Consider the following 12876-nt stretch of genomic DNA (forward strand, 5'->3'; position numbering starts at 1 on the left):
AGGTCGCATGAGACTGAAACGTTTTGTTGGTTCTACATAATAAATTCTCAAGCCACTAGCATTAAGTTGAGTGCCGGGTTTATTTACATATATGGTCTTAAGGTGTGGGAACCTACCCGTGCACCTCCATAGCAGTGCTCACGTCTTTGTCCACCAGAATTGTAATGTTAGCACTTTGATGAATCAGGGTCTAATAGTTTAGTTTATTATTAATTAACAGAATGCAAAGTGACTGAAGAAAAGAGAAATGTAAATCCCATCACTATGTGGCGACCACCCGTCGCCTTCCCTGTCAGTATCTGGTGACCGTATATCATGTCCCCCATCATTATCCAGCAACCGCCCGTCACCCCCCATCAGTATCTGGTGACCGCCAGTCACCTCCCCCGTCAGTGTCTGGCGCCTGCCCGTCGCCTCCTCTGTCAGTATCTGGTGACCGCCCATCACCTCCCCTGTCAGTATCTAGTGACTGTCCGTCACCTCCCCCGTCAGTGTCTGGCGCCTGCCCGTCACCTCCCCCGTCAGTATCTGGTAACCACCCGTCACCTCCCCCATCAGTATCTGGTGACCGCCAGTCACCTCCCCCATCAGTATCTGGTGACCGCCAGTCACCTCCCCCGTCAGTGTCTGGCGCCTGCCCGTCGCCTCTGTCAGTATCTAAAGACCGCCCATCAACTCCCCCATCACTATCCGGCAACTGCCTGTCACCTCCCCCGTCAGTATCTGGTAACCACCCGTCACCTCCCCTGTCAGTATCTAGTGACTGTCCGTCATCTCCCCCATTAGTATCTGGCGACAGCCTGTCACATCCCCTGTTATGTTAGTATCTGGTGACCGCCAGTCACCTCCTCCGTCAGTGTCTGGCACATGCCCGTCGCCTCCTCTGTCAGTATCTGGCGACAGCCTGTCACATCCCCTGTTATGTTAGTATCTGGTGACCGCCAGTCACCTCCTCCGTCAGTGTCTGGCACATGCCCGTCGCCTCCTCTGTCAGTATCTGGCGACAGCCTGTCACATCCCCTGTTATGTTAGTATCTGGTGACCGCCAGTCACCTCCTCCGTCAGTGTCTGGCACATGCCCGTCGCCTCCTCTGTCAGTATCTGGTGACAGCCCATCAACTTTCCCATCACTATCCAGCAACTGCCTGTCACCTCCCCCGTCAGTATCTGGTGACCACCAGTCACCTCCCCTGTCAGTATCTAGTGACTGTCCGTCATCTCCCCCATTAGAATCTAGCGACAGCCTGTCACATCCCCTGTTAGTATCTGGTGACCACCAGTCACCTCCTCCGTCAGTGTCTGGCACCTGCCCGTCGCCTCCTCTGTCAGTATCTGGTGACCGCCCATCAACTCCCCCATCACTATCCGGCAACGGCCAGTCACCTTCCCCGTCAGTATCTGGTGACCACCCATCACCTTCCCTGTCAGTATCTAGTGACTGTCCGTCATCTCCCCCATTAGTATCTGGCGACAGCCTGTCACATCCCCTGTCAGTATCTAGCACCCGCCCCTAGCGTCCCCTGCCAATATCTAGTTACCGCCAATCTGTGGGAAAGCGGACTGGTTAGCGGGCGCCCTGGGTCTGCTAGCCGGTACCGCATGGACTCGGGGTCGTCCCGCCTAATGCCCGTTCTCCTTTTAACAAGGGCATAACGCTACTTAGACAACACAGAATGAGGGTAAAACAGTGTGGCAAAAATTTATTGAACCACAAAACCAGCAGATAAAACATAGAACAGTCCCAGCAAAATTCCCCAAGATGGTGCACATTACAGAGTCTCACCCTTCTGCTGACTCGCCGGGATAATGGCAGATGTTACGTCAGAGCTCCCAGGGCCGGCTACCCCCCCTGTGGTTTGCACACAGAGAGGAGGTAAGAAGGAAGATGACAGTCCATTGAGTCCATACAAGGTCCAAAGCAAGGTGACACGAGAGTCACCACCTGGCTTATCGGAACATCTCCATGGAGCCAGGTGACCGGCAGGTCCCAATCCTGGTCTTCTCCAAACGTATTCATGGTTCAGCAATGGTTAATGGAGCAGATCTGTATCCTTACAACCGGAACCGAAAACCCCTAGGTTGTTTCCTATAGAATGATAGATCCGTGTCCCTCGTGATGGTGCCATGATGAAGTCCTGTCTCTCGTCCGTTAGGTGTTTTGCAGAATGTCCGGCTGTGTTGCTCCCTCTGTCTCTGAGTCTCTTTATGCAGAGTCATGTAACCTATTTTTAGATTTTACAAGTGTCCTTCAGTCCAGCATCACAGATAAGGGAAACAATGGTGATGAGATCAAGTAGCATTAGTTTATTATTTACTCTGTTTGCATAGTTTTTCCCTCGCTGCTTTTGGAGTCAGTGATTGATTTATACAAGTGCTTCTCACTAGGGTTGAGCGACTTTTACTTTTTTGGGGTCGAGTCGGGTTTTGCGAAACCTGACTTTGTCAAAAGTCGAGTCGAGTGAAATCGGCCGATTATCGCGAAAAGTCGGGGATCGACCGAAACATGAAACCCAATGCAAGTCAATGGGGAAGCATAGTCGGCAGTGAGTGGAGGCCAGGAAAACACCTACAGTGCCCATTTTAATGGCAAAAACATCCATTCTTGTTACTGAAGCTTGTCAATATTAATTTACTTTATAATAATAGTTAGGCATTGGAAATTGGGGGTCATTTGGCTAAAGTTGTGGGGGGTAGGGCTGGTTCAAGTTTTTAGTGGGCCCAGGAAACGTGGACTACGTCACGGCGGTGGAGCAGGGAGAGGTAAGTATTTCAACTTTGCAAGTGCTGTGATCCTGAGCAAGCAGGGGGGGCCCACTCGTTCGCATTGGCACTGGCACAGGGCCCCTCACAGTACGGCGGTGTGTTTGCACAGCGGGGGCGCCTCCCACCGGCAGCGACACACTTGCGTACTATGAGGGGCCCTGTGCCAGTGACGTCGCCAACGAGTATGCCCCCCCACCTGATGAAGGAACCCTCACTTTCACCTGCACCTTCCTCTTTGTCCCCGTGTAAGGTGGTATAGTATGCGGGAAGAGGAACCTGACTTTCAGCAGGGTCAGATTCTGGCTGTGTAGAGTGCAAGGGGAATGTAGTGGTCTGGGTCAATGTCCCAGCGGACTCATCTAGCAGTGGCTGGGCAATGGGCAGGATGAGGAGAAAACACAGATCTAGGCCCAAATAATAAAGTGGGCTAAATGCAGTTCAAAATTGGTAACAGGACTAACCAGGCGGCATTGCTTTGTTCAGTGGAGGACAACTGTAATGAGAGGCTGACACAGTGAGTAGGCCCAAATAAGGAATTAGGCTAAATGCAGTTCTAAATTGGTAACAGTAGGAAACAGGCGGCACTGCTTTGTTCAGTGGAGGAGAACACCAAGCAGCGGCAGACACCGTTACTAGGCCCCAACCAAAGTAGTAGGGCAACTGCAGTGTTACATTAACAACTACTTAATGAGAGCCTGAAGGTTGAAGCTCAGACAAGGAAACCTGGAGGAGGAGAACACCAAGGAGCGGCAGACACCGTTACTAGGCCCCAACCAAAGTAGTAGGGCAACTGCAGTGTTACATTAACAACTACTTAATGAGAGCCTGAAGGTTGAAACTCAGACAAGGAAACCTGGAGGAGAACACCAAGGAGGAGGAGAACACCAAGGAGCGGCAGACACCGTTACTAGGCCCCAACCAAAGTAGTAGGGCAACTGCAGTGTTACATTAACAACTACTTAATGAGAGCCTGAAGGTTGAAGCTCAGACAAGGAAACCTGGAGGAGAACACCAAGGAGGAGGAGAACACCAAGGAGCGGCAGACACCGTTACTAGGCCCCAACCAAAGTAGTAGGGCAACTGCAGTGTTACATTAACAACTACTTAATGAGAGCCTGAAGGTTGAAGCTCAGACAAGGAAACCTGGAGGAGAACACCAAGGAGGAGGAGAACACCAAGCAGCGGAAGACACCGTTACTAGGCCCCAACCAAAGTAGTAGGGCAACTGCAGTGTTACATTAACAACTACTTAATGAGAGCCTGAAGGTTGAAGCTCCGCTTTTTCAGTGGAGGACAGCGTGATTGAGTGGTGCAGACAGACAAATGTAGTATGTGTTAACTAAAAAAGTTGGCTCTATGCAGTTTTAAATTGGTTACAGGGCTACACAGGCAGCATTGGTGTGGTCAGCGGAGGACAATTGGAAGGAGGGACCGCAGACAGACTTACTAGGCCCAAAATAATAAAATAGGCTCTATGCAGCTTAAATTTGGGTACAGGGGTACACAGGCAGCATTGGTGTGGTCAGCGGAGGACAATTGGAAGGAGGGACCGCAGACAGACTTCCTAGGCCTAAAATAATAAAATAGGCTCTATGCAGCTTCCATTAGGTGGCAGGGGTACACAGGCAGCATTGGTGTGGTCAGCGGAGGACAATTGGAAGGAGTGTCTGACACAGTAAGTACTCCCAAAAACTAAATAAATGTTAATGTCTCCCAAAAAAAAACAAACAAAAAAAAAAAAAAAGGGTGGCGTACTTAGGTACAGGGGTGTGCTCCTATGCTGACTTTCAGACATTGTAATTTGGCGCAAAGTATTTACTGGTGTAAATGTAGGACAGGGCCCCTGACTATTTTAACTAGCATCATACATGTCAACAAATTGTTATTGTCAGTGCCAGGCATTGAAGGATTTCAGCGCATAGACTAAACAGTGGTGGAGCAGCGACAGATAATTTTGCCAGTGGTAGAGCACTGTTTGACCTGGGGGGGGGGACACACTCTCTCCTGGCCGGCGGTACAAGCCCAGGGCCCCTCATGTTACAACGGTGTGTCTGACGTTGGGTGCGTGCCACCACCGCCAGAGACACGTCATTGTACTATGAGGGACCCAGTGCCAGTGCTGTAGACCAAAAGTGGGCACACCCACCTCTTCAGACAAACGGCACTCTGATGGGTGCTTGCGACAAGTGGCGAGACCACGGCCCCGTGGGGGGAGTTAGGCCATTTAGGGAGGTGTAAACATGTCGTATGCTGGACAAACAGCAGCTGCAAATTAAGAGATTGGAACAGTCAGTAACACCAGTCCCAAAGCAAGACCTTTTTTCAGGAAAGCTAGGTGTCAGCCGGGAAAGGTGGGGCAAAATAATTAGAAATCCATGAGTGGTTCATTTTAATGAAGGTTAGATCATCAACATTTTGGGTAGCCAGACGAGTCCTTTTTTCTGTCAGTATTGAACCAGCAGCACTGAAGACTCTTTCTGATAGCACACTAGCTGCTGGGCAAGCAAGCTCCTGCAATGCATATTCTGCCAATTCAGGCCAGGTGTCTATTTTGGATGCCCAGTAATCAAAGGGGAATGACGGTTGAGGGAGAACATCGGTAATGGAGGAAAAATAGTTAGTAACCATACTGGACAAATGTTGTCTCCTGTTACTTTGAATTGATGCTGCTGTACCTGTCGTGTCTGCGGTCATTGCGAAATCACTCCACAACCTGGTCAGAAAACCCCTCTGTCCTACGCCACTTCTGATCTGTGCACCTCTGACACCTCTGCCCTGTAGCCCCCTGCAGCTTGTGTGAGAACCATCACCGGCGCTGTGTGCTGGGAATGCCTGAATCAAACGGTCTACAAGAGTTGCTTGTTTGGTTGCCAATATCTGTTCGAGGTTCTCATGTGGCATGATATTTTGCAATTTGCCTTTATAGCGAGGATCAAGGAGGCAGGCCAACCAGTAATAGTCATCGGTCATCATTTTAATAATGCGTGGGTGCCTTTTGAGGATACGCAAGGCAAATCCGCCATGTGGGCCAATGTTCCAGTTGTCAAATCAGTGCATGTGCTGGGTTGAGGAGCACCTTCGGGCAAATCAACGTCACTTGTCTCCCTCAAAAACCCTGAACCCGGCCTTGCACCGCCAGCAGTTTCTATTGCCCCCTGAGAAGCTTCCTCATCCAAAAAATACTCATCCCCATCATCCTCCTCCTCTTCGGCCGCCACCTCATCCTGTAGACTTCCCTGACTAGACAATGGCTGACTGTCATCAAGGCTTCCCTCGTCCTCGGCTGCAGACGCCTGCTCCTTTATGTGCGTCAAACTTTGCATCAGCAGACGCATTAGGGGGATGCTCATGCTTATTACGGCGTTGTCTGCACAAACCAGCCATGTGCATTCCTCAAAACACTGAAGGACTTGACACAGGTCTTGGAGCTTCGACCACTGCACACCAGACAACTCCATGTCTGCCATCCAACTGCCTGCCCGTGTATGTGTATCCTCCCACAAATACATAACAGCACGCCTCTGTTCGCACAGTCTATGAAGCATGTGCAGTGTGGAGTTCCACCTTGTTGCAACGTCGATGATTAGGCGATGCTGGGGAAGGTTCAAAGACCGCTGATGGTTCTGCATACGGATGGAGTGTACGGGCGAACGGCGGATGTGAGAGCAAAGTCTGCGCACTTCCAGCAGCAGGTCGGGTAACCCCGGATAACTTTTCAGGAAGCACTGCACCACCAGGTTTAAGGTGTGAGCCAGGCAAGGAATGTGTTTCAGTTGTGAAAGGGCTATGGCAGCCATAAAATTCCTTCCGTTATCACTCACTACCTTGCCTGCCTCAAGATGTACAGTGCCCAGCCATGACTGAGTTTCTTGCTGCAAGAACTCGGACAGAACTTCTGCGGTGTGTCTGTTGTCGCCCAAACACTTCATTGCCAATACAGCCTTCTGACGCTTGCCACTAGCTGTTCCATAATTGGACACCTTGTGTGCAACTGGCAGCTGCGGATGGAGTGGTCGTGCGACTGCGGTCTGTGGACGAGCTTCTGCTGGAGGACGAGGAGGAGGAGGGGGGACGAACGCCTACAGCCAACTGTTTCCTAGACCGTGGGCTAGGCAGAACTGTCCCAATATGGCTGTCCCCTGTGGACCCTGCATCCACCATATTAACCCAGTGTGCCGTGATGGACACGTAACGTCCCTGGCCATGCCTACTGGTCCATGCATCTGTTGTCAGGTGCACCTTTCTACTCACAGATTGCCTGAGCGCATGGACAATGCGGTCTTTTACATGCTGGTGGAGGGCTGGGATGGCTTTTCTCGAAAAGAAATGTCGACTGGGTAGCTCGTAGCGTGGTACAGCGTAGTCCATCAGGGCTTTGAAAGCGAAGCTTTCAACTAACCGGTAGGGCATCATCTCTAACGAGATTAGTCTAGCAATGTGGGCGTTAAAACCCTGTGTACGCGGATGCGAGGATGAGTACTTCCTTTTCCTGCAACGAGAGTCTCATGTAGGGTGAGCTGGACTGGAGAGCTGCATAGGGTGGAACTAGCGGGGGTGCCGGTGGACATGGGTGACAGAGAGGGTTGGTGATGGTATTCTTGATGGTGCCCTACATACAGTTTTTCCTACCACGAACCTGGTAATTCCCTGACTGCTTTGGCCTTGCGACGAAACCGCCACATTACCTGCAGGTGGTGTGGTAAACGGTGGGCTTACAGTGAGGGAAGGGATGTCGCGTTGCTGACTAGCTTCATTGTGAGAGGGTGCTACAACGTTAAGGGAAGTTTTGTAGTTTGTCCAGGCTTGCAAGTGCATGGTGGTTAAATGTCTATGCATTCGACTTGTATTTAGATTTTTAACATTCTGACCTCTGCTGAAGGTCCTTGAGCATTTCTTACAGATGACTTTGCACTGATCATTGGGATCTTGGTTAAAAAAATGCCAGACTGCACTCTTCTTACTATCGGATACCTTTTCAGGCATTGCACACTGAGCTACTTTAACCGGATAGCCACGCTGTCCTACAACTGGTTTTGGTTTTGCCACACGTTTTTGGCCAGATACGGGCCTGCCAGATGGAACCTGTTGCGATGTTGATGCCTGCTGCGGCTCCTCCTCCGCTTCAGAGCTACTGCCGCCTGCACCCTGTTCCCCCAATGGCTGCCAATCGGGGTCAACAACTGGGTCATCTATGACCTCCTCTTCTATGTCCTGTGCACCTTCCTCTGGGTCACCGTGTAAGCCGCGTTCGTGACGGGGCTCCATAGTCTCATCGGGGTCAGATTCTGGATCAGTACACTGCGAGGGCAATGTTCTGATCTGAGTCAAAGGAACAGCATAATAATCTGGCTGTGCATCTGTGCACTCCATGTCTGATTCATCTTGTAATGGGCATGGCCTGTTAACAATTTCCCTTTCTAACCCAGGCACGGTATGTGTAAAGTGCTCCATGGAGTAACCAGTTGTGTCGCCTGACGCATCCTTCACTGTTGTTCTGGGTGAAGGACACAAGGAAGCGACTTGTTCCTGCCCGGGAGCATCCACTGACGACGCACTGCTCTGACATTTGGCACTTTCCGAGGAGGAGGCGAAAGAGCTAGAGGCAGAGTCAGCAATGAAAGCCAATACTTGTTCCTGCTGCTCCGGCTTCAAAAGCGGTTTTCCTACTCCCAGAAAAGGGAGCCTTCGAGGCCTTGTGTAGCCAGACGATGACGCTGGCTCAACAACTCGAGACTTAGGGGCTATATTGCTTTTCCCACGACCACCTGATGCTCCACGACCACCACCACTACCATCATTACCAGCTGGCAATGACCGCCCACGGCCACGACCTCTTCCACCAGACTTCCTCATTCTTGGAAAAATGTAACCAAACTAACAACCGTTATGTGGTCCTGTAAAACCAGGTAGAAGGTGTACGTGAACTTGTTGTGAATTTACATCTCCCTTTTTTATGTGTGGGAGAATGCAGGAAAAAATCAGGGCCACTGTATTACACTAGACAGTTTGATTGGCAGAAAGAGGCTGACAGATATGGCACTAACAGGAGTGACGCAGATAAAAACACTGGCAATAGAAATGTCCCTCTTTATGTGTGGGAGAATGCAGGGAAAAATCAGGCCCACTGTATTACACTAGACAGTTTGATTGGCAGAAAGAGGCTGACAGATATGACACTGACAGGACTGACGCAGATGCACACGCTGGCAATAGAAATGTCCCTCTTTATGTGTGGGAGAATGCAGGGAAAAATCAGGCCCACTGTAATACACTACACAGTTTGATTGGCAGAAAGAGGCTGGCAGATATGGCACTAACAGGAGTGACGCAGATAAAAACACTGGCAATAGAAATGTCCCTCTTTATGTGTGGGAGAATGCAGGGAAAAATCAGGCCCACTGTATTACACTACACTGTTTGGCAGAAAGAGGCTGGCAGATATGGCACTAACAGGACTGACACAGATGCACACACTGGCAATAGAAATGACCCTCTTTATGTGTGGGAGAATCCAGGGAAAAATCAGGCCCACTGTATTACACTACACTGTTTGATTGGCAGAAAGAGGCTGGCAGATATGGCACTAACAGGAGTGACGCAGATGCACACGCTGGCAATAGAAATGTCCCTCTTTTTTTTATATGGGAGACAAGGGATTTAATCAGGCCCACTATATCACGGTATAGTTCCTGTGGCACAAAATGACTGACAGATACCACAGACAGCACTGGCACAGATGCACAGATTTGGCAAGATTATTCTCCCTTTATTTTAATTTTTTTTTTGGATATGGGAGACAAGTGATTTAATCAGGCCCACTGTTATACAGTAGGTTTTCTGTGGCAGAAAAAGACAGATGCCACACACAGGTCTGGCACTAATGCAGATTTGCCAATCTTAATCTCCCACTTGTTTTATTTTTTTATGGGAGAATTGTGAAGAAATCAGGGCCACTGTATTAGAGTATATTTTCTGTGGCAGAAAGTGGCTTGAAGAGATATAACAAAAAAAAAAAAAAGGGACCGTACTACAATTACTATCTCCCTACAGTAATCTCAGAAAAGTATGGCAGGCAGCAATAAAAAGGACTGCTGCACACAAAAGTCAAAAGTGTGGACAAACAAACAAGATAGCTGTGCAGAAAGGAAGGAGCAACTGGATTTGTGCTTTGAAAAAAGCAGTTGGTTTGCACAGCGGCGTACACACAGCAACGCAGCTATCAGGGAGCCTTATAACCTACAGAGCTGTTGCACAGAAATCGAGCCTCCACTGTCCCAAAAACAAAAGGTGGTGTTGGACAGTGGAAATCGCTACAGCACAAGCGGTTTGGGGGTGAATCTTCCCTCCCTAACTATGTCCCTTCTTCTGACGAAGCGGCAGCAACCTCTCCCTATGCTCAGATCAGCAGCAGTAAGATGGCGGTCGGCGTGCACGCCTCTTTATAGCCCCTGTGACGCCGCAGAAAGCAAGCCAATCACTGCCATGCCCTTCTCTAAGATGGTGGGGACCAGGACCTATGTCATCACGCTGCCCACACTCTGCGTCCTCCTTCATTGGCTGAGAAATGGCGCTTTAAGCGTCATATGAAACGCGACTTTGGCGCGAAGATCGTGTACCGCATGGCCGATCCCACGCTGGGATCGGGTCGGGTTGCCAAAAGTCGGCGACTTTTGAAAATGACCGATCCGTTTCGCTCGACCCTACTTCTCACTAAATTAAAATATCATCAAAAAGTGAAACTCTCATGTTCTATAGAGTCATTACACACAGAGTGATCTATTTCACGTGTTTATTTCTGTTAATGTTGATGATTATGGCTTACAGGCAATGAAAACCCCAAAGTCATTATCTCAGTAAATTAGAATACTTTATAACACCAGCTTAAAAAATGATTGTAAAATCTGAAATGTTGTCCTACTGAAATGTATATTCAGTAAATGCACTTAGTACTTGGTCGGGGCTCCTGTGCATCAATTACTGCATCAATGCGGCGTGGCATGGAGGCGATCAGCCTGTGGCACTGCTGAGGGGTTATGGAAGCCCAGGTTGCTTTGATAGCAGCCTCCATTGAGCACATCAGGGATGTCAGCGGTCAGTGATTACACCGAGGCTGCCGGCAGCTTCTCCAGACTTGTCTCCATTGAGCACATTGGAGAAGACATTGGTCAGTGATTATACAGGTCAAAAAAACTGACCGTCACATCCAAACATAGACTAAGTGTGAACAGGTGCTGAACCTAGAGTAACCAACTCATATACAGTCAAGTAAATAAGGCAGCACACTGCTAGGTTCAGCACCTGTTCACACTTAGTCTGTTTGGATGTGATGGTCAGTTTTTTGAAATTTATTCTTTAGCCTTCTGACCGAGCACTCCGCCTCCTAGCCACAGGTGTTTTAATTGCAACAGGTCCAGTACCCCTCCACAGAGAGAGAGAATGTTAGTCTAAGAAGAGGTTTTCATAGGCACCCATTCAGATGGAGACGTTTATTCTCAGCGAGGAAAGGAAAGCGTAGGACCTGGTATACGAGAGATGCCCTAAAGTGGCTACCAGGTACACATAAAATTGGCCATTTTTATGCGCTAAACGCTCTCATTTTTCATATTTCTAGTGGAGTAATGCAGTTCAGTTTTCATGTTTGCATGTTTCAGCGCTGCAGTGTGCTGCCTTATTTACTTGAGTGATTATACAGGAGCTGCCGGCAGCAGATCCTGATGATTAGTACAATCCGCAGCAGAACCGTCCTCAGACGACCATTAATGACTTCAGTGGAAGCAGCCGAGGCCGGAAGTGGCGAGATTCCTGCACCTGGAGCTCATACTCCGTACTGAATAAATTTAGAGTGCTTTAAAAATGTTCTTTTCATTTTTTTTTATAATTTTCAGGTCAATAACATGTCTCCATTCTGTGATTTTTCATAATTTCACAACTTTTTCTTCTTGATATTTTAATTTCAATTTTCAAGAGTGTATATATGGGCTGAGATCAGGTGTTGTATACGGGCTGCTGGGCAGTAATGTCGATACATATACAGTACATGGGCAGGGATGAGGGACTGTATTATGGAAGACCCCGTGTCCTTATCTGTACGTGTTTCCTCAGGGCTTGTGAAGTTCCTGCACTTGGCTCTCATTACTTCAGTTCAGGACCCTGGCCATTTTTTTGGTCTTCTTGGGAGCTCTGAAAGTCTTGTTTTGGTCACTTTAGCCCGACTTGTGCATCCTGGATTCCTGGATCATGTGATTGACGCGTAAGTTGTGTGTAATGCTGTATTTTGGATATAAAGACTGTGATTTGTAATGATCCGTGGTGTCCTGGTGCCTTCTGTTCTAACTCTCCTGATGTGCAGTATGATATGAAGTGTGTCTGTATCTACAGTAGTGTGAAAAAGGGTTCACACTCTTCCCCATTTCCTATTCTTTTTCATGTTTGTAATCACACAATGTAGTTTATAAATGAAGGTCTTCATTATTAAAGTGCCCCTATCATCTGGATTGTGCTCAGTGACTACAGACAGTGTCAGGTCAGTGCCGTTATACTGATTACACTGATACCTGTGATCAGGATTGTGCTCAGTGACTACAGACAGTGTCAGGTTGGTGCCGTTATACTGATTACACTGATACCTGTGATCAGGATTGTGCTCAGTGACTACAGACAGTGTCAGGTCGGTGCCGTTATACTGATTACACTGATACCTGTGATCAGGATTGTGCTCAGTGACTACAGACAGTGTCAGGTTGGTGCCGTTATACTGATTACACTGATACCTGTGATCAGGATTGTGCTCAGTGACTACAGTGTCAGGTCAGTGCCGTTATACTGATTATACTGACACCTGTGATCAGGATTGTGCTCAGTGACTACAGACAGTGTCAGGTTGGTGCCGTTATACTGATTACACTGATACCTGTGATCAGGATTGTGCTCAGTGACTACAGACAGTGTCAGGTCGGTGCCGTTATACTGTTTACACTGATACCTGTGATCAGGATTGTGCTCAGTGACTACAGACAGTGTCAGGTCGGTGCTGTTATACTGATTACACTGATACCTGTGATCAGGATTGTGCTCAGTGACTACAGACAGTGTCAGGTCGGTGCCGTTATACTG

General features: G+C 48.7%; 1 protein-coding gene across 3 annotated transcripts in view; it reads left to right on the plus strand.

Moving 5' to 3' along the window:
- Window positions 1-12876, plus strand: part of STK36 (serine/threonine kinase 36) — a 156686-nt gene that overhangs the window by 129745 nt on the left and 14065 nt on the right. For all 3 annotated transcript variants that reach the window (XM_077273575.1, XM_077273576.1, XM_077273577.1), the window contains one exon: window positions 11866-12013. In XM_077273575.1, coding sequence (XP_077129690.1) covers window positions 11866-12013 — 148 coding nt within the window. The remainder of the gene's footprint in view (window positions 1-11865; window positions 12014-12876) is intronic.

This window comes from Ranitomeya variabilis, chromosome 7, assembly GCF_051348905.1.
Source record: "Ranitomeya variabilis isolate aRanVar5 chromosome 7, aRanVar5.hap1, whole genome shotgun sequence".
In the NCBI taxonomy this organism is placed as follows: domain Eukaryota; kingdom Metazoa; phylum Chordata; class Amphibia; order Anura; family Dendrobatidae; genus Ranitomeya; species Ranitomeya variabilis.